This window comes from Vicugna pacos, chromosome 3 (genome assembly GCF_048564905.1).
Source record: "Vicugna pacos chromosome 3, VicPac4, whole genome shotgun sequence".
Lineage (NCBI taxonomy): Eukaryota > Metazoa > Chordata > Mammalia > Artiodactyla > Camelidae > Vicugna > Vicugna pacos.
In genome coordinates this window covers 24,801,160-24,823,503 of record NC_132989.1, presented here as the reverse complement: position 1 = coordinate 24,823,503, position 22,344 = coordinate 24,801,160, and the positions used below count along the sequence as shown (strand labels likewise).

The window sequence follows — 22,344 nt, the reverse complement described above, 5'->3', positions numbered from 1 at the left end:
ATATCCAGTTTTCCCAACACTACTTATCCAAGAGACTATTTTTCCAAATTGAGTCACCATAGTTTATTTTTGTCATTAGCACCTACAACCAATGGTTTTTATCTTTACCTGTGTGTTGTTTTTTTCTCTCAACTAGAACACAGGCTCCATAAGGGTACCTGACATGTAACAGATGCTCAATACATTTTGGTTGAATTGGATTATGAGTTAGACTGTAGCCTTTTTTTTTTATTTCTCCATCAGCAAAACAAAAATGTTGCTCCCAGTGAACTTCCATACAATTTAACCACACCTCTGAAAGCTGAACATTCACCTATCTTATGACCAATGGATTCCACGGGTATGTATGTATACACCTTAAAAAGCATATATGTAGGTTCACCAAAAGATTGGCCCAAGGAAGTGCTATTATGCAGTAGCCAAAACCCAGAAACCACCCGAGAGTCCCTCCACAAAAGAACAGGTAACTTGTGGAATATTTACACAGCGATGAGAATGAACAAACTACAGCCACACACAACAATGCATCACAATTCAGTGCCAAGCAAAAGAAGCCAGACACACCAAAAAATACATCCTTATGATTCCATTTATAAAAGCATGAAAACAGGGCAAAACTAACCTAGAGCGTTAGAAGTCAAGAGAGTCTTCCCTGGGAGGGGGACAGGCAGTGAGTGCAAGGGGCACAAGGCGGACTTCTCAGATGCTGATACCATTCTGTCCCCTGACCTGGCTACTGGTCTTATGTTGCATTCACTTTGTGAACATCAGGTGGCACACTCATGACTGGCACCCTTGCTCTGTACATGTTCCACTCCAACGAAACATACTCCCTGCCTATCCAGCACTGCTGAGCACAGGGGCTCTTCTGTGATTCTCTCTACACTTGCTACAGGCCTTGACCTGAAGCCCTGACAAGGCTCGACTCACTGCACTTCAGCATGCATACACATCAAGTCCTGTCTCAGCTAAATGCTCCACCTCGATCGTACAGACCAGCACCCTTCTGTTGCCAGTGTGTGGGTCCTAAACTCAGGCAAAATAGCAAGGACCACTCATGTAGGTCAGCAAGAGTTGAATTAAGCTGAAGAAGTTTGACCACAGAACACATTCAGAGATGAAGATTTTATGTGACTTTTCCCCCAAGACACTGCCCAGGTTCCAAGGCCTCCGGACATCCAGCTTGATAGGATCACTCTGGTCCTTTTGTAGACCAGGCCTATCCCTTTGTAGAATAACCCCTAACAGGTTTCCCTGACCACCAAGCACCTCTTTTCTTCATTTGGTCTCAGACAAGAAGACTGTAGACTCCAGAGAAAAGGAGTAAAAGCTGTTGCGCTCTCTGTTACATCCTAAGTGCCCAGCACAGTGCCTGGTGCATAGCAGCCTGGCCAGTGAGTATCTGCGGTATGAATGTATGAACACATGAACAAACAAAACTACTGAATCTGTGTACCAGCATCTGCCTATTAGAAAGGTGAGGATCTAGGTTCAGGATGAACATGGAAACAAACAAAAGAAAACATTTTTTAAAACATATGCAAAGGTCTTTCCTAGGTAGGAAAAGTTTTAAACCACCAACCCCGTCATAAAAATCACACTTTTAGCACCAGTAAAGACAGCACTATTTTAGCTCTACCACGGACCGCATTTCTACTCTCTCATTCACCAGAAGTGACATGGGCCTCATTCAAGATGGCAGGTCAAAGGTAACAGACTAGGTCCAGAGTCACAGCAAGGCTATCTGGCTCAGAAGGAAGTGATGCCTTGGCCTGATGAAAGGACTGGACACCAACCAACCAAGCCCCCAAAGCCACAGAGGAATCGGCATGTCCAATGAGCACAGAAACAAGTGGAAACTACCCAATTATCCCTTAACAACATGGCTATGGAGAGACTCCAAATAACCACAGAAGTCTGTTCAGTACACTTGACTATTTTCTTCCTCTTGGCAATAGTTTTGTCGATTTTAGGTGCCATTAATTAGAGGAAATTCAGCAACATAAAGCAAAGTTTGAGAGTTTGTACAGTGGACAATGGAATAATGCCATGTCTTGCTAATCCTCATACATTTCCTAAACTTTGACAAGTTTTTGCTTTTATTGTCCTCTGATCTTGCCACAATTATCTGGCCAACTAAGCAAAAAAATTTATTATTCCAAGAAGAGAGTCGCAGGTAGTTATGATTGTCCAGACCATATCTCTCAGAACTTCTCTGTGTTTTCAACGGATAGTAGTCTTCCCTCTACATCCTCTATATGGGGAGCAGAACCCATGGATATGGAGGGCCACATGTACTACATCATTTTATATAAGGGACTTGCACATTCGTGGATTTAGGTATCCTGGAACCAATCCCACACCGACACCAAGGGATGAGTGTACAGCCTCTCTATGCCCAAGGACACACCTCCCACGAGGGTGAATACTGTTTAATACATCCACCATTCCTTGTCTACTACATACGCTTAGCATCATTTCAGCTTCAATATCCACTTCTCCAAAAACTAAAACCAATGTCAGAGTCAATGTCCTTCAGTTCATTTGTGCACAAAACATTATCAATTCTGCTAGAGAAGATGCAAAATCAGAACAGAGTTGGTAGTGATCAGGTCCCTTTGGAGAAAGGAAGATTTGCTGGGACTCTGTCATGGAGAAGGTCCCACATCAATTCCACCATGCTCATATGCATAAGCATCTCTGACGTCCTAGAAGCCAGGGAAGAGTCAAACATCATTCCACTCCAAGAACACTTCACAACGCCTGCTGCTGAGACCTATGGATGTGCACACACTAGAAAGCAAGGCCTTTCTTTCTACTGATGTCAGTGGTAGCCCTGTCAGTCTAAGGCGGAAAATGGCACATGTAACAATTTACTCCACATCTTCAAAATAAAATGCTCATTTTTGTCTAAAATTGTATTGTTCAGTGGAGCTAATGGTGTTGTCTATTTGTGATAAGTAATAATTCTCCAGAGTTTTTCTGAAAATACAGTCTGAGAACTACCTGCATCAGAATCGCCTGGATTGCTTACTCAAAATGCAGGTTCCTGGGTATGGCCTTTGACCTACTGAAGACTCTGCTCTGGACTAGGAAGCTGAGATCTGCATTTTAAATGAGCACTGCCAGTGATTTTTCAAGATTATAAAGATGTAAATCTGAGAACTACTGCTCCAACACCTTGCTTTGGGCATCTGCCCTTTTGCCTTGGTCGCGAAAGGTCATTAGCAACTTGGCCTAGCCTTTCTTAGAGCTGAGTTAGAGCAACTAGATTCACATGGTGGGACAGGAAGGGTAGAGCTGAAACAGAAAAGTGAGGCTTCTGCTCTCTGCAAAGATAAAGTATGGAGAAAACAAATATGCAAAAACTGCCTAGAACACTGGCATTCCCTGCTTCAATCACCGCCATCGATGGACTTCACATAAAGGCCTGCTCACCCACCAATTATGCTGGGGAACACTGACAGTGTCTTCTGTAGTGTGACATGTCACAAATCACACAGGAAGAGTTTGAAAATTATTACAAGACAGTTGTATAATGTGTCCTTCCTTCCCCATTGCACCAAAGAAAAGTTCATCCTAAAAGATCAAGGGAAGGGTCTCCTGAGGGACATAGCGGCATAGAATCCCAACCCAATTAGGTTAATTTGGTGTTAGTGTTATCCTTCCAGGAGAATCCCCAGTAATTCACATCACTAGTCTGTGAGTGCATCTTTCCTCTTCCTCAAGAAAAAACCATTATCCTCATGTCTGCCACAAGGACATGAGAAGGACCCAGGCCCAGGGGCTATGATGCCACATACCATCCAGCACGCCAATGTGTCAGTGTAGAAACTCCATGCATGTTTGTCTCTCACCCTGAACTGTGGTGTGAGCCTTGTGTGTGGAAATCTTGGTTTCCATCTTAAGCTTCCAAGCCTGGCACCTAGCTGGTTCTCAGAGTTGGTAGCAGGGGAGGAGAATGGGGAGGAAAGCAAAGAGTAGCCCACCTATACCAGTCTCATTTCTGAAGCAGAGACTTCACAATCACTCTGTCCAAGAAATTCCAGGGTACCCTTATTTCTGAGGAGCAGTGGGAACAGCAGGAGCTCTTGACCACAGAGACAAGGAGACACTCATGGGCCACAGACTCCAGAGAAGTGAGAAGTCTTTTTTAAAGTGGAAGGCAGGGTGAGGGATATTTACACAACAGAGATGGCTGCCAAAGACAGCAGAGAGGCACCGAGAGGGACAAGAAGAAACCAGGCCACAATACTTGTATCAGACAAAGACGACTTTAAAACAAAGGCCATAAAGAAAGATAAAGAAGGATGCTATATGATGATAAAAGCGTCAATACAAGATGAGGATATTACACTCATTAACATATATGCACCCAATATAGGAGCACCTAAATACATAAAACAAGTACTACCAGACATAAAGGGAGAAGTCGATGGGAATACAGAAAACAGGCCACCGTTCCCAGTACTTGGCCCCTCTGTGTACCTCACTTTCCACAGGCAACTCATTCCCCTGCCCCAAAATGTGTGTGAAATTGAAAATGTACAAAGCATACTTTTTAAATAAAATCAGGAGAGAGCTTGCTACTTAAGGGAATCAATCCTAAGACAAACACATCCAGGTCTTTCCCATCTCAAGACCTTTGGATCTGTCTTCCCACCTGCTGCCTGGAACACACCTGCCTCTGCTCCTCAGCCGGCTCACCTGTCATTCATCCGCCATGTCTCAGGGCCAGTGTTTTTCCCAGGGACGCCTTCTCTGACAAGAAAAAATTAATTAGCCCTCTCCCCTCCCCATTACATATTCTCAGAGCATCTGTACCTCTATCTTGTAGCACTTTTCTCAGCTGTACCTAAATGATTATTCTGTGATTGTTTATCTGTTGCGATGCTAGACCAAAAACTCCAGGAGGGTACACACCGTATCTCTCTTCTTCACCCAGCACCAAGCAAAGTCCTGGCATGAAGCTGGCATTTGAAGAACATTTTTGCATCAGCAAAACACCATGCCCTGCATTAACTGTTCGTTACTGTTTGGGTTTTCCTAAACCATAGCTAACCTGCTTTGGCTGTAGTGAATTACAGGTCCTCTGATGGCCTGTAATGATCTGGAACTGAAGAGGTGGATCTGTAGAGAGGAGGAACAAAGGCCTGGCCCGTCCTACTAGTATCTTCCTATTGGTTCTAAAGCCAAACCTGGAGCTCAGGGACACCTGAACACCAACAAGAAATATTTTCTAGACCCTGTAGGAGCTTCCTTGAGGACACCAATGTAGAACCCCGCCTACCAAAGCCAGCCTGGGACCACTCCTTGCAGGACAAGATGAGGCTTTCACCTTCGAGATGGGCTGAAGGCAACCCATCAGAACTTAACATTAGAAGTGACATGAATTAGGGCTCAGCATAATAGGGCCCCGGGAGCCCTTCACATTACTAGGACTTGAGGTGCGGCTGGGCACAACCCCCCTCTCAGATATACTGTGATGAGAGCTGCCAGTTTCAGAAGAGGTCCAGTGATAATGTGAAACAGGATGGGACGGTCTTCTGTGCCAAGAGCTGCAATGGGAAAATCAGAGAATAGGCCATAGAAGCTCAGACAGCCTTCCAGACCAGCAAGGAATGAAATAAAGACAGGCTCAAGGAAAATGGAACAAATGTCTCCAACATTTCTCTAAGACATAAGACAGAAAACAACGTCTACTGGTGTGTGCTCCCAGGACACAAGTTGTGAGAAATGACCATCAGAAAGCAAATCAGAACCACAGGTACACCAATTACTGAAAGGTCATGAGCATCTACTTTGTGCTAGGAGCTCACTCAATGCTCCTAAAACCCCATGAAGTATGTATGATCACTCCACATCTTACAGATCAGGAAACAGATGCTGTAGCCAACACCCAAGCTTATCCCTGACAAGACTGGAAGGTAAGCTCAGGTTAAGAGGGACCTCTTTACCAGGACATGACCCAGCCTCAGAGAGCTTTTCACAGGTCCAGGGACTGTACCTGGATTGTGAGTGGGTTGAGCTTCTTTGTCAGGTTCCCCTGGCTTTCAATAGCATGTCCATCTGTTGATATGTATAATCATTGTCAATTACTAAACAGAATGAGAGACATGTCCAAAGCCAGCATGACTTACTGGGGCCGCCTCTCTGCAAAGAACACCTCTTCCTCATCCTGGAGGTGTGGAAAGTCCTGGTCCAGGATAATCCATTCACTTATTCATTCACTCACTCAAATTCATTCAAGCATTCACTGAACAGATTTCTGTGCTGGGCTCAGTAGTAAAAGTCTAGGGGACAAGGAGCTCTGTACCTCAGTGTATCCCAAAAAGGGTTATAAAGTTGTGAGGTCCTGGCTTAAAGACAGGGTTAGAGCAAAAAAAAAAAAAAATTTTTTTTTCCAATGTATGTGTTAACCTAGAATTTCCCCCTACCAAACACTATAAAAGCCTATATGCCAGTAATTCTAAAGGTTTCCCTCTCTCAGAAACTCATCTAGAGGTGTGCTTAGGCTATAATTTAAGTCAGCAAAATGCTAACTGACCACCTACTGTGTGCAAGGCATAATGAGACTCGGGCTCTTCAGGAAGAATCCAACTAGTTAAGAAGCTAAAACACAAATATATACAACTATAAATTGAGGCATGATGCATAAAGGCATAACAGGACTTGTTAATATTAGTAAAAATAACAGCCTCCATTTATTGAGTATTAAGCCAGACACTTCGCTGAAAGATTCACTTCTATTAGCCAGTTTACTCTTCATGCCAACCCTGTGAGGCTGATCAACATAGTGGACACCTTTGATGTTTGCCCACTAGGCATCCATTTCCCCTAACACACTTAACCATGTAATCCAGTGAAGTCCCAACCACCATTCTATCCCCAGATCCCAGGCCCCACGCTAGGGCTGGGCATGTACCAGCATATTCTACCAACTTGGCCAAAGCGATTGACTGGGGTATGGGTGTACAACACAGGTACAGTAACATCCATTTATGGTAACAACTCTCCATAAAGTGGGCACAGAGGGAACAGATCTCAACATAATAAAGGCCATATATGACAGACCCACAGTTAACATTATATTCAGTCATGAAAAGCTGATAGCATTTCCTCTAAGATCAGGAAAAAGACAAGGATGCCCACTCTTGCCACTTTTATTCAACATAGTCTTGGAAGTCCTAGCCACAGCAATCAGAGAAGAAAAATAACAGGAATCCAAATTGGAAAAAAAGAAGAAAAACAGTCACTGTTTGCAGATGGCATGATACTATACATAGAAAATCCTCAAGATACTACCAGAAAACTACTAGAGCTCAATGAATTTGGTAAAGTTGCAAGATATAAAATTAATATACAGAAATCAGTTGCATTTCTATACACTAACAACAAAACAGCAGAAAAAGAAATTAAGGAAACAATACCTTTTACTATCACATCAAAAAATTAAATACCTAGGAATAAATCTATCTAAGGAGTCAAAGGACCTGTGCTATATATAAGACATTGATGAAAGAAACTGAAGACAAAACAGAGTAAAGACATACCATGTTCTTAGACTGGAAGAATCAATACTGTTAAAATGGCCAAACTACCCAAGGCAAAGTACAGATTCAATGCAATCCCTATCAACTTACCAGTGGAATTTTTCACAGAACTGGAACAAAAAAATTTTAAATTTGTGTAGAAACACATAAGACCCCAAGTAGCCAAAATAATCTTGAGAAAGAAGAAGGGAGCTGGAGAAATCAGGCTCCCTGGCTTCAGACTATACTACAAAGCTACAGTAATCAAAACAATATAGTACTGACACAAAAACAGATAAATTTGACAAGTCTCAAGTTCTAGGACTTTCGTGGCAATACTGAAACATAAAAACTACAGGATGATGTAAATTTGTAGCTGCCATGAGCCACCACATTGAACTAAACAGTCTGAGAATACAACCAACATGGCAGAAATAAATCCCAAAGATTTGGGGGAGGGGGGGAAAAGGGGAGAGAAAAACAACAGACATACACAACCGAGTCCTATGATGCAACCTGAGCCCAGGGATCCAGCCATACCTAAATCCATTGCTTATCAGTAGATTTTCCAGTTACACAAGTGAGTAAGTTTTCTTTTCCATTTAAGCCAGTTTGGACTAGATTTCAGTCACTTGCAATCCAGAGTCCTTACCAGTACTGTGATCATCCCCCATTTAACAAATGAGAAGCCAGGAATTCAAAGACGACAAAGAGCCTGAGACTGAATTAACTGTCTAAGGTTTGGTGAGCTGCAACAATAGTGTGCATTTAGACCAGAAACCTTAGAGTCAGTCCATTCAATCGCTCAGAGCCTATTTTTCCCCTTCACCCACTAGTACCAAGGTACAGACAGATGAGTCGCCTTGCTATGGACCCTTTACAGCATAGTGAGTTTATACCTCTACGCTGAGGGGTGGTCCTCTGGGGTCCCACCTTTACCCAGGAATCTATTACACTCTTCCTTCTGGGCACTGCCTTCTTTCTGAGTAGTGCACACAAATGGAGCATCTTACAATGGATGGCATCTTATACTGGATGAAATATTAAAAAAAAAAAACTTGTAACCTTGGGCAAATTATTTCGTATTTTATAGAAAATTTCCTCTGTTTGTTAACTATCTCACATGGGGAGTTGAGACCAAGCATGAGCTTGGGTCTGAGGAATTTCCTAAGGAACATCAACAGTCACCTCACCAAAGGAAAGGTAAAACGAGTCATCCAGGTGTTCAGGTTCAGATATTGAGTGTGTTAGCTCTGAAATACACTATAGTGGGTGAGTAAGAAAGGATGTATTATAAAATACTTAATTACTAACATTACTGTGTCTTCCCAAGCACGAGAAAAGAGTTGAGCTAATGATTACGTCCCACTCTTCCAGGGGAGGAGCACAAGTCCGATGAGTCATTTGGGATCACTTCTTGCTTCTGAAAATACTCTCATCAGCATACAGGAGAGCTCTTATCCTCCTAGCTATCCAGGTCAGCAGAAGCACTGTGGGGGCAGGGTTCAGAGGACCAGGAGAGGAGGGGGACTCAGCCCGGGAGGCTCACCTAGGGCAACGGCTCAGCCATCCTCGCCAGGCAAAACTAGGTTCTCCCTGTAAGCAAGCAGATGGTGAGGATGGAGAATACAAGAATGGTCTCAAGCCTATCAACTTGCAGACACTCTGTTTATAATAATTCCCATGAAATAATTCTATCAGTGGTCATCTAGTACAGGGGATTTAAGATACTGGGTTCATTAAAGAGAGTCAGGATCACAAACTCATTTAATTTTTCTTGAACCTGTTTAATCAAAATGATTTTCTGCTACTCTCTATTACAAGCTGAGTTTCTGTGGTGACAGATTAATGACTGATCCACTATGCCATACCACCTCTCTTGTCACCAGCCCCACACACTGAGCCAGCCACGGTTCTGTCAATAAAGCCTCACTTGCCCTTGAAACTCATTATAGTTGAGCCGTTAAGATCCAGTGAGCAGATCAGATGCTCACCACCACCCCAGTTCTGCTACAGAGACCACGAAATCCCACAGAGCGCGCACAAGAAGGAAAAAGCACGTGGGCTGGTCCTTGTGGTCTCATTAGAATTACAAACTCAGGTCACTCCGGAGTAAGATAAATGCCAGCCAAGGCAACACTTCTGATTCTTCGAGCCTGCTAAAGGTATTATCCTGGAGTTAAATGTCAGGACCAGTATCGGGAGTGCAAAAGAAAGAAAATGTCATGTTTGGTGTAAGCAACAATATTATTCTAATCAAATCAGAAGCTCATTATTAGCAGAAGAGAAGCCCTGATGTGACCCCTACAATAAGCTGTGTCTACGTAGATTCCCACTGCACTTTGTCTCAACCCAAGGCTCTTTACTGGTGGCCTTAAGACATAAAGAAGGAAAGACTTGTAGTGTGATACCCACGGAAGCTCACAGCCAAAATCCACTCCACTTCTCATGGGCTGCAGTGCACAGCATGAGTCTAGAGTCAGACTGCATGGGTCCAGCCCAGTTCCTCCAAGGCCCACTTCTGTAGGCTTTAACCTCTCAGTAAGTAAGAATAATAGTACTTCTCTCCGAGGACTGTTATCAAAATTAAACGACAATATATCTAAAGAGTCTTAAACAATACCTGGCACACTAAGTGTTCGATGAATGTATGAATGAGATATCACCTATTTCTGCAGTGTTTTCACTTTTTAATTTCAACCAACGTGTATTATCTTTTAAGAAAAAAACTTATTTTCAAAAACAGAAAACAATAAGAAAGAAATAAGAACAGCCTAACTTAAAGAATTTCATTCAGTAGACAAGAGACCACCTGAGAGGAGAGATCACATTTATTTATCTTACTTACCCTTCTAGCCTATTGCCTACAAGCACATGGTAGACAGTCAAACATTTGTTGGAAGGAATGAACAAACAAGTGAATGCAGGAATGAAGAAAGAAAAAGTTTACAGAAAAGGATATGGAAAGCCAAATCAGATTCAGAAAAAGTCAGGAGACTGGTGGTGGCATCCTGACCCCTCAACCTCAAACCAAGGAGGAGTTAAAGGCGTGACAGCTGGAGCAGGGAAATTACTGTACAACCTAATACACACATCTGCCTTCTTCATCTTCTCCTTCTTAATACTGTTATTTGTGCAAAAGTCTGGGTCTCCATCTGGCCAAAACATCCCAATTGCTACTCTTTATAAAAGAATAATGACCAAAGTAACAGACCACCAGTACATTTAGGAGCAAACATTGGAATGCTGTTGTATTTCTCCCGGCTCCATCACTCCAGGCAACAAGCCTGGGAGTAGTTGTGAGTTTTACTTCTGGAAAGAAGTAAACAGTGATTATTTGTGTATCTAGAGCAATAGGACTGCTTCAAAGCATTAAGTAGTGTCTGTCAGCTCATCTCTGGCAATATCACAACACAATCAACAGATAAGGGAGCGTGGAGCACACGGTCCACCATCACTGCCATTTCAAAGTTTGCCTGGTAACACCCACCAATGGTATCATCAGCTCTGTTAAAGGAGCCCTTAGTTTCTGGTTTCACAAGCTCAAAAGTCACTTCAATCTATCCCTCTCCCAAGTCCAAAAAAGTGACAAGTCAAGGGAAAGGCAAGAAGTTTTCCTCCATGAGGACTTTCAAAAACTGACAAGCATTGTAACAATAACCTCAGGACACAGTCTTTCAAAGTTATCAGTAGCTTCAACAAAACTGAAAGAAGGCAGGTAGGCTTGTCAACCTCAAGCAAGGCCTGGTTCAGCAAAAATGATCAGGTAGGCTGAGCAACTGCACCATTAGCTGGGGCTTAATCAACGGTCCACTGAATTGCTGGTTTCTAGAGGAAGCAACCCTTTAGTCCCTGGGCCCACGGGACTGAGGCTTTGTGGTTATTCTAAGGAAATGACCCAGCTGAAGACACTCAGACTTGGCCTGAAAGAGCATCTAGTCTGAGTTTCACAACACTTTAAAAAGGTTAATGGCATTAAATTATATCTAACCCATAGCTAGCATCAGAAGACTCTATGAAGCATATAAAATGGTTGATAACTAAAGACATCTAAGGTTATTTTAAACATTTTTAGATGTTTTTAATGGTATGCTAGATTAAATTATCGTTTTAAAAGGATATATGCTGCTAAAAATATTAGTTTAACACCTTAAAATGCTCCAGAAACAAAAAAGTAGTACATTTAAATATAGAAGCTCTTCTCTTTTTGTTACACTTTGTACATTTTTATAAGGTGGTATTTCCTAAACATTCTAAGAATTACCTAGAACGTTCATTTAAATACGTATTTCCAGCACTCATCCCACAACTATGGAATTAGAATCTTGGGGTGGGGATGTGTCTGGGTGCTACAATTTAACAAGCACCCCAGGTAAGAGCTTCACGATCAGTCAGGTTTAGAAAAACACTGATTCAAGAATTTAAAATGTCACCATTTGCAAGAAATAAAAGCTCAATTTTTCAAAATTTAAAGCTGAATGGGAAATAAGAATGATGTCATGTTTATGATACACTGATACTAGAAAACCTTTAAGAGGCAGGAAGGTACATATCCAAAGACCAACAAGCATAGCTGCTTTCCACTTGACCCAGCTGCCACTCAAACCAAGGCATGTGCAAAGATGCCCTTCTCCTCCAAGCCTGCCCCAATTCTCCCAGCTCTAGCCAAGTTAAGCATCTGCCCTGTTCCTCAACTCTATCTAAAACACAATGGCAAAAGAAACAAAAAGCAGGGTAATTTCTACCCTATGTAAGTCTGGGAACAGAAGCTTCCTTGGAACATCATTTGGGTAGTTTGGTCATTTTTTTCAGCCACAGGCAATGGTAGTCAGGGCAGGGCTCCTCAGAGCCAAACAGAGAGGGTATCCAAGATGGTTAAGAGAGCAGGTCAGGGACAGGGAGGTGCAGCAGGGATCATGTGGCGGGTGTAGGGAGTTGCTGTAAGAAGGCCCCAAATGACTGTAGAAGCGCACTGAAAGAGTTTGAAAGCCCCCTTCAAAGAGAAGACCCCCATCAACTGAAGGGAGAGGGAAGAACAGAGACGAGAGATAAGCAAACCCCCACTCATGGCCTCTGCTCCTCTTGAATGGAACATGGAGAGATGCGCTTTAGAAAATACTAGAAAATATCTAGAGTCACAGGATTCCTCAGATCCTCTCTGTGCAAGGGCTGGGCATACTGGGCACATGGCTAAGAGGAATCCAGTACACTCCCACACACCTCCCACCTCCAAGAGCCCTGTGACCAGAGCAGGGGCTCTGCGGTATGGGTCTCTCCTCAGAGCAGGAATTCCTAATTCTAAGTATCATAAAAGTTATTTCCTAGTCCCTTAGAAGTGCAGGGCCCCAGTCACCTGGGGCAGCCTTTCAAAGAGCTGGCAGTGGCTCCCACAGCACAGAGGGGATGCCATCTGCTGGAAAGACTGCGCCAGGTGCCTCTTGTCCAGCAGGCATCCTCCGGGGCGTACCTGGAGAGCAGCACCAGCCTGGGGCAGAAACAGGCAGCAGATTGCCTCCGGGTGCCCAGAAATAACTTTCTCCCCTCCCACGGCTCCCTTAGAGGAGCAATCCTCTGCCACCCAGGCTCTGGTTCAGGGCAGAACAACTCCATGAGCTGCCTGTTCCTTTTCTCTTCCCCTAAAGACGCCAAGGGTCAAAACCACCACGCTCTCATCCAACATTTTATCAGGCCCATGGCCACTACTCTCCAAACCTGGGACACCTGGGTCTTTTGTCAATAAGCTGGGCTCACCCCAAACCTAGCCTTGGCAGCACGCATTCTTCCGGAACACCCTAGGGGTGGTCTAAATCACTGCTGCCCAGGGAGGTTCTCGAGGGGGCTTGGCAAAGCCAGCCATTCTTGTTAGGAGAACTCAGCAGCTCAGGGAGCCTCTCCTTCCGCAGCTGCTCACTATTTATACCATGTTTAGTGCAGTCACCTCCCCCAGTCCTACAAATACAACACACCTGGACCACAGGTAACAGGCATCAAGCCTTAGAAGTTCTCTTTAAAGTTCCTCTCAAGCAAGACGAAGCCCAGGCACCCCGGGCCGACAAGCTGCCTGGGAAGTCTGCATCTGTTCCCTCCCCACCCGCTTCAGAGGCCCTCCGCTGAAAGGCTCCCCAACCCTGAGGGCCCGGCGGCGACCGTACTCACGTCTCGAAAGCGGTTCCAGTACTTGTCCCGGTCATACTGGGAGACTGTGCTCAGCCACTGGTCATTGTCTAGGAAATTGCCGTTGTTGGGGCCCGCGCCTCCAGCCAGCGCGTCCAGGTGCCGGCTCTCGACCTGGAGGAAGCACCACGCCGCGGCGGCCGCCGCGAGCACCGCAATCGCCGGCATCTGCGGGGCAGGGGCACGCGGGGGCGGTGAGCCGGGACGCCAGGGCGGTGGCGAGCCCCTCGCCCGGCGCGGAGGGCTGAGCGCCTCCGCCCCCGGGCCCCGCTGTAGGGGCGGGGAATCTCCCAGCAGGGCCAGGGTCAACCCTCGCACACCTGGGGCGGTCTACAGACCGAGACCCTTCTCACGAATGGGGAGGGGGGGCTCAGTTGCAAATAAAGAGGCTGCGTCACAAATTAGGGGCTGCTACCAAACTACAGAGGACCTGTGTCATCTATTCTCCGGGCGCCTCACTGACCGCCACTCTCGGATAGGGGCTTCAGTATCCCTCACCGAAAATGGGGAGCCCTCAGTCCTCAAGCCGCACTCCCAGAGACGGTGCCCAGAGCTCCGCAGTAGGGCGAGAGTAACAGGGCTCCTAGCAGCAGTCCAGGCTCTCGCAAAACGAGGAATGGGGGGTGGGGGGTACCCGCAGCTGGGGCTTCTCCCCTCGCCCGCCCAGCCGCCTCGGCGAAAAGGGGGCGAGTGGAGACAGTCCCAGGCCCTGACCCTGCCAGCCCCTCAGTGGCCGCGAGGAGGTCCCAAGCACGCCAAGTTGGGGCGCGGGGTTCCGCGGGGCACGTACCTTGGGGCCCGACCCGGGTCCCCGCGTCCGAGTTGCTAGGTTCCTGTGGCGCGGTTTCCGAGAAGGCTGACAGGCTAGCTAGCTCCCCTGCGCTCCTGCTGCCGCCGCCGCCGCCGCCGCCGCCGCGCGTCCGGCCGCTTTGTGAGCCCGAAGCGCTCTGGCTCCGCTCGCTCGCTCGGGCGCGGCGTCCGCGGGCGGAAGAGCCCGAGCGCACGAGCGGAGGCCTCTGGCGACCCCTGGCGGCCGCGAGCTGCTGTACCGCCCGCCCGACAGCCCCGCCGCCCCTGGTCCAACAGCCAGGGATCTGGTTACCCATATCTTATTGCAGGGCTGAAAGAAGCTTTCAGGCCCACGCTAGTGAGAGACAGTTGAGAGTACTGAAGATCTAAGGTCAAGAAGCCGGCCAGCGTTGAGGCATTCTCAAGAGGAAGTTCGGAGGGCCATTTAAGTCAAAATCACCTCGATGGGGGGAGGGGAGGGCTTCTTTAAAATAGGGATTCCTGGCTCACGCCCCAGGCTTGCTGAATCAGCATTCCTTAGGAAAGTCTCCCAGAGGTGAGTGGATTTCTGCATTGCTCCAACTCAGATCACGAACCCACCTGTATCTCTGCTCTCCCATGCCCTATATACCATGCCCACTGCCATCAATCCCTTAAGACAGCCTTTTGGCCTCCATTTCTATCATTTCTATAGCCTTGTGTCCCCACACTGACCCTGTGGCGTCCGTTGGTATTCTGCACAGAAGCCCGTTCCTGCTTCTGCCCCTCCCCACTTAAGAACTGGCTCCAGCACCAGCATGTTGGGTTTTTCTACAGAGGCAGGTTGGGAGGGAGGAGAACCAGGCCAGGCTTCAGGGGCAGGTCATGAGGCTGGAAGCTGGCCTTGCCTCCAACCCCATCTGCTTTCCAGATCCCCAGGCAAGTCTGATCGAAGAAGCTGGAAGGGATTAGTGCAGTCCCTGCCTGGGTGCAGGTGACACTTACCCGCCACCTTTCTCTTATACAACCACAACCCATTCCCCAGACAGCTGAGTACTCCTTTAGAAGACATACAAATGGCCAATAGACACATGAAAAAATGCTCAGTATTGCTAATTATCAGAGAAATGCAAATCAAAACTACAATGAGGTATCACCTCACACCAGTCAGAATGGCAATCATTCAAAAGTCCACAAACGATAAATCCTGGAGAAGGTGTGGAGAAAAGGGTACCCTCCTACACTGCTGGTGGGAATGCAGTTTGGTGCTGCCGTTATGGAAAACAGTATGGAGATTCCTCAAAAACCTAAAAATAGACTTTATGACTCAGCAATCTCACTGGTCATATATCCAGAGGGAACCTTAATTCAAAAAGACACATGCACCCCAATATTCATAGCAGCACTATTTACAATAGCCAAGACATGGAAACAACCTAAATGTCTATTAACAGATGACTAGATAAAGAAGCTGTGGTACATTTATACAATGGAATACTACTCAGCCATAAAAAATAATAAAATAAGGCCATTTGTACCAACATGGATGAACCTAGAAGATGTCATTCTAAGTGAAGTAAGCCAGAAACAAAAAGAAAAATACCACATATCACTTATATGTGGAATCTAAAAAAAAAGACAAACGTACTTATTTACAAAACAGAAATAGACTCACAGACATAGAAAACAAACTTATGATTACCCCGGGGTGGGGTGGGAGGAGGGGATAAATTGGGAATTCAAGATTTGCAGATAATAACTACTATACATAAAATAGATAAATAAGTTTATGCTGTAGAGCACAGGGAACCATATTCAATATCTTGTAGTAACCTATTGTGAAGAACATGAGAAAGATTGTATGTATGTTCCTGTGTGACTAAAGCATTGTGCTGTACACCAGAAATTTGCACAACATTGTAAACTGACTGTACTTCAATAAAAATATTTTTTTAAAAAATAGAAAGCTTCCAAAAAAAAAAAAAGAACAGATCCGACATCCTCACCCATCTCCTCTCAATGCACACTTTGGTCTCTTCATATTGCTTTCCTGATAAAGACTGAATTCATATCTGGAGCTCTGGGCCCAGCTCACCTGGCCCTGCCCGCCTCTTTGGCTGCCTCTGACGCCTCCCTGCCTCACCCACACCCCTCTCCTTCCCTGACTTCCCAGACAGGCTGGCCTTTGTATGGACCTCAGTGGTGATGGGCTCCCTCTAGCACTGGGCGTTCACTTCTGCTGGGGCTGCTGATCACACCCACCTGCAACACAGGCCTCAATGATTCACCTCTTGGCTTATGCCCCCTGACCTCTTCAGACAGTGGGCCCGGCCAGGACACTGGTAACTCTTGAGAACACTATGCTTCTCAGCTGTAAGGTCACTGCACTTGAAATCACTTATTCCTTGTCTGGGTCCCTGCCTGCCCGGAGTTCCCTGAGGGCAGAGGCCAAATTTAGCTGGTTCATCACTGCCCCCAGTGCTCAGAGCCAGGCTTCTGACACGTAGCAAGTGCTCAGAAAATACTGGATGAGTGAACAAATGAGTGGCACCCAATCAGGGTCTGGAACCATGCTTCTCAGCCCACATACCCCAACATGTGTGATGCAGTCAGTTTTAAGTTGTGCTGCAAATTTGGTTGCATGCAGTTTAGTGTGGAAATTCGATTATGATTTTTTCCTAAAAAGTAACAGATGCTTATTCCAACATCACTCTGACTGATTTACATTCCTAGAAGCTTTCTTCAAAGGGAGATAAAGGAGTAGATATATGGGGGACTTCATGGCATCCACGGCTTATTTTATCATGGGAATATTTTAGGTAATTCAATATCATGTCCTGGGGGTATCACAGCAGAAGAGAGGTGTAGAAATGATGGAGAGAACATTTCTAACTTTCATGGAAACCCAAGGAAGTAGCTACTGCCCCATTTCTCTGCCCAGTTTGTTGGCAAAACTTTTCCAGAGTTGTCCCCTGGCGTCCTTTCTGTCTTCTCAGCTCCAATTCTTTTGTCCACCCCCACTAATCATCCTTTCACCCTCACTGACCAACTGACATGACTTGTTACCATCAGCAGCCTCCTCCAAGTCACCCCACCAAGAGTAAGCCCTCAGTCCTCCCCTCCTTGACCTCTGAGAAGTTCCTTTAGGCTCCATCCCTCTTGGCTTTCCTGCTCCCCATGTACATACCAGAGGTTCTCAGGGCTCAGGCCAAGGCTGTCTGCCCTTTCTAGGTGTTCATGTCCTGTCCTGTGCTGAGATTCTCCAGTTCCATTTCCAACCCGGAAGTATGTGATAATTTCCAACTCGATGTCCAACATCATACTTGACCTCTCCTCCAGATGCCCCAGGGGCATGTCAAACCTTACCAGGTCAGATCAGAAGTCTAGATTTCCCTCCACAAACCTGCGCTCAGAGTCATCCCTATAACAATAAATGTATCCCCATCCACGTAACTGCTAAAGCCAGGAACTTACAAGTCATCTTCAATCCCTCCTTTTCCCTGGCCCCTCGCTGCCCATCTGTCAGCAAGATGGTCCCCTCCACTTCCGAACTCCCCTCCAGTCCAGCCTCCTGATTCCACACCCATGGGCCCCACACCATCTACTTGGCTATCACTCCCCACCTGGAGGACTACAGTGGCTTTGTGGCTAATTTCCTTGATTCTTTCCTTTCCCTTCCAACCCATTATCCACACATGGGTCAGAGCAATCTTTTAAAACAGAAATTACTCCTTCGTATAAAACTGTTCAGTGGTTCTCCAGGACACTAACACAAAAATCCAGACTCCTTCCCGTGACCGATAAAGCCCTGTACCATCCACCCTCAACCCATCCCCTGGATTCCCTGGATTTTAGCCACACTCCTGTTCATGGCTTTGCACACATGCCAAGCATGTTCTCACCTCAGTCCTCTGCACTGGCCACACCCTCTGCCTGAATGGTCCTCTCCCTGCTCTTCACAGCTCAGCTCCCTCTTAGCTGTCAAATCTCAGCTCACATGTCACCATCTCTTTGAAGCCTTCTCTGACCACCCCATCTAAAACAAGACCTTCCCATCCCAGCCACATCACTACTCTCCATCTCTGTACTCGGTTGTTCCCTTAAGAGTTATTTTGTCCTGTTGTCTCTCTCTCTTCCAATTCAAATATCAATTCCACAAAGGCAAAAATATTGTCTTTTTCACTCCTATATCCCCTGGCTTATCTCACAGCCTGGCATGCAGTGGGCATTCAATAAATATTTATCCAATAACAGAATGAATGATTGATGCCAGCTCTATAATCCTTAACTGACCCCAAAGTTTGAAAACTACTTGTCTGGGGACGTTTCCTTTGATCACCCTCAAACTCCTTGTTCTGCAGATCCAAGCTCTGCTTTTCTGGCTGAGCCTGTCCCAAGTTTAATCAGAGGGCATCTGCCTTTGGCCAGGCTCCAACTTTACAACTGGAATCTTCCCTGTAACCACCCACCAGGGTGGAAGGGCAGCCAGAGCAGCACAGGCAGGTGTCAGGGTGCTGGATCTGGCCCGAGCAGAGAAAGGACATAACCTTGGAGCAGGGGCAAGAAGCTAGAAGCTGGAGACCTGCCATCAGCTCGGCCAGCGCTTGAGGGGAGGGATGTCAGATTTATTCAGCCATGGGAAGCACCCGGGACCAAAATCAATACTGAGCCTCAGGGCTGTATTTCTGCTTGTCATTGGCTTACACACAACTATAATAACTCCTTGTTTTAACATAGTTCTTATTTCCAAAGAGCCCCACATGTTTTATTTTCCGTTTAATGGATCCTCAAACATGGGTAGTCTGAAGCGGACATAACTATCACAATTTTATGCTGGGGACAGGGGCGCACAGAAACGTTAGATGAATTGCTCAAGGTCACAGACAGAGAGAAAGACAGATCTAGTCGTGGAAGGTTCTAGGTGGAGCCCACACTTTCTGATGCTCTGCTGGCTGGAATGAGAATCACGCATTGGGCCCCATCTGATAAAAGAGGAGCCTGTGATACCTGTCCTCAGCCTAGGTTTGTGTTGAGTTGTAGACTCATATACCAACCTGCCACGTGGCATCTCCATTTGGCGCCTGACTCACTGGTGTTTTTGAACTCAGTAAGTCCAAAACTGAATGCTGAAGCCGCATCCACCAGCCAAGCCTGCTCCCCTCCCCACATCCCTGCCCCAGGAAAATGACCACCAGCACCCCGGATGCTAGCGTCATTCTGACTTCCTTCTCAGCCACCACTTTCAATGAGTCACCGATCTGTCCAGTCTACTTTTGCAGTATTTCCAGTTCCACCCACTCTTCTCAATTGCTCTGCTTCTAGAGTCCACTTTCCAGACACCTCTCACCTGCACTCTGCCAGGCCCCTGACAAGGGTCTCTGCCTCTCGGCTGGTTGTGTGTAATTCATTCTCCATAGAGGCTCCAGAGTGGTCGTCTCTTGGTATAAACATGATCGGTTCTCTCTCCTTACTGACCTTTCCAGGTTTTCAGGGTGAAGATCAGGGACCACCCCCATGACGACCTATGCACCTACTAGGCCTAGGGGCTGCCAGCCCCTCCCCTAATGATCACCTGCACCCTGCCTCTCCACCTCAGGGCATTTTAGGGGGCTCCCTACAGCTGGATGCTCTCCTCGCTTCCTGCCCTCTTCCTAGCCAGTCCCATCACCCTTCAGGTCACAGCTTTACTCCAAGTCCTCAGAAAAGGCTCCTGTGACCCCGACAACCTCATGGCACTCATCACAGCTGTCCATCTCCCACCAAACACTCAGGGCACCAGGGCGGGGTCCAGGTGTATGTCTGTTTTGTTTGTTGCTGAACCTGCAATGCCTAAAACAGCATCTGGTCCATAGAGGGTACACAATAAATACTGAGTGAATTGGTAAATGCCCATGGCTCAATGCATTTATTTTCTTTTCTTCTCAGAAGCAAAGATACTGCCAGGTTTATGTTGATATCATAACTCCCCAACACTCTGCGGATGGAAGGTGGTGACAGAGGGGGTGGTGTGACCTCTCCACTCACAGGCTGTTCTGCTGGTTTGAGAGTGATGCTGGAACACTTCCTGGCCCCAAGAAGAGGAAAAATGAAATTGATGCATTTCTTGGCACCATTGAAAACAGCTGCCCAGCAGGGCCTGTAACTTTTGTGAACATGTCAGTTTCACCTATTGATTATGTGTGTTCAGCAGAGCCAGCCTCCCTCCATCTCTCTCCATCTCCCGCATCCCCCATTGCCACCCCCACCTCACGTGCCTCCTTGCTTTCTTCCCCCCAATGCAGAGCCATGGCGAATAGGCAACTTAGTTTGGGGAAATTGATTTTAAGCAAGTGAAGACTGCACAAAGAAACGAAAGTAACTGTCAGAAAAGCCTAATGGCCAAGTAACTACCCAGGGACAGAGCTGAGGGAGTCAAAGTCCTGACCACAGAGAGAAAAGTCATGAGGGTGACAGTATTAGTGACATTTGCTGATGTGCAAGGAGCACTTACGACATGTCAGATACTGAGATCCTGTGTGTTATCTAATGCAATCCTCATGACTACCCCCTGGGAAGTGGCACTGAGATAAGCCCCATTGCACAGAGGGAGACACTGAGTCCCAGCATTGTGTGGTCCCTCATTCGGGATCCCTCAGAAAGTAAACAGAAGAGCCAGTATTTCAACTGGCCACCACTTGATATCAAAGGCCCCACTGTGACCCACCACAGCACTCAGCCCCACAGGTGCCATCCCCACTGCCCTCTGTTTCCCCCACCTCCCACACTAAATTTCACACTAGTGCAAAGTCACCTTCTGATGCATTACTAGTTCATTTATACACAATATATATCTTTGTCATGAAATCTAGTGTCCTGTCCCATGAAACAAGATTGAAATGGAATATCATACTAATTATTTACAGTTGTGATTTATATGCTTCAAAAGGCACTGACAACTATGACTCACTGAACATGGCACCAAAAAACTTGATCTGCCTCAGGGTCCATAATGGTGATGTAACCTCATCATCACAGAGCGTAAGATAGTACTTGGCTGCCAGGGGTCACACATTTGATCCTCACCCAGGAATACTGAGGCCCTATCTACCTCTAAGAGTGATGGCCGCTGGCAAGATACATGGTGAAACAAGGTAAGGTGGTATCTTGACCCACCTCTGCAATCCTCCAAGTGAAGTCCAATGAGGTGTCCAGGGATCATGGGAGAGAGACTTCCAGGCACTGACGCATTTGTGAATAGTCACTGGGGATGAGAAGGAAGGGCCTGGGTTGCTCTGGGGAAGGCCACCTCCGAATCGTCATTTACTCATTCAACAGTCAGCTGCTGAGCAGGCCCTGCGTGCCAGGCAAGATGATGCCAGGGGCACAGCAGGGGGATGGGACAGCCCCTGCCCCGTGGAGCTTCCTCCAACTGGGAAGACTTCAGCACCTGTTTGTACCACTGGAGGTAAACTGGCTTGGCCTAGCTGGAGAGAATTCACCTTTGATTCTTTTGTGCTCCTGTAGGTTCCCAAAAAGCTAGGACATCCTTATGTCTGGAACATTCTCTTAGTTCTGCAATGGCTAAAACAATCCCTGGAGTTTGTAAGGCACTGTCAGCTGTTGGCTGCTTCCATTTCAGAGAAGTTAGAACAGCATGCATCTTAGAATCAATAAAACGGCACAGTGCTCACCTCATAGGGTTATCAAGAGGATTAAACAAGTTTATATTTGCAATGTGCTTACACAGAATACATGTTATATGGGTGTTTGTTCAATTAAAATTTCCTCACCCAACCCTGGGAACCAAGTGCCACAGTTCTCCCACCTTGTGGTTGAGGACTCTGAGGTGTGGAGGGGTTAAATGACTTGCTCAAGATGACGAGGGATCTGA

The 22,344-nt window shown here is 46.4% G+C and overlaps 1 protein-coding gene across 1 annotated transcript in view; it reads right to left on the bottom strand.

Moving 5' to 3' along the window:
• SPOCK1 (SPARC (osteonectin), cwcv and kazal like domains proteoglycan 1) overlaps positions 1-14,639 on the bottom strand; it is a 466,817-nt gene extending 452,178 nt beyond the window's left edge. Inside the window, exons 1-2 of the mRNA XM_015239542.3 lie at positions 14,497-14,639; positions 13,689-13,874 (exon numbers count right to left, since the gene is read on the bottom strand). Coding sequence (XP_015095028.1) covers positions 13,689-13,874 — 186 coding nt within the window. The 5' untranslated portion in view covers positions 14,497-14,639. The remainder of the gene's footprint in view (positions 1-13,688; positions 13,875-14,496) is intronic.
• Between the last annotated feature and the right edge of the window lie 7,705 nt (positions 14,640-22,344).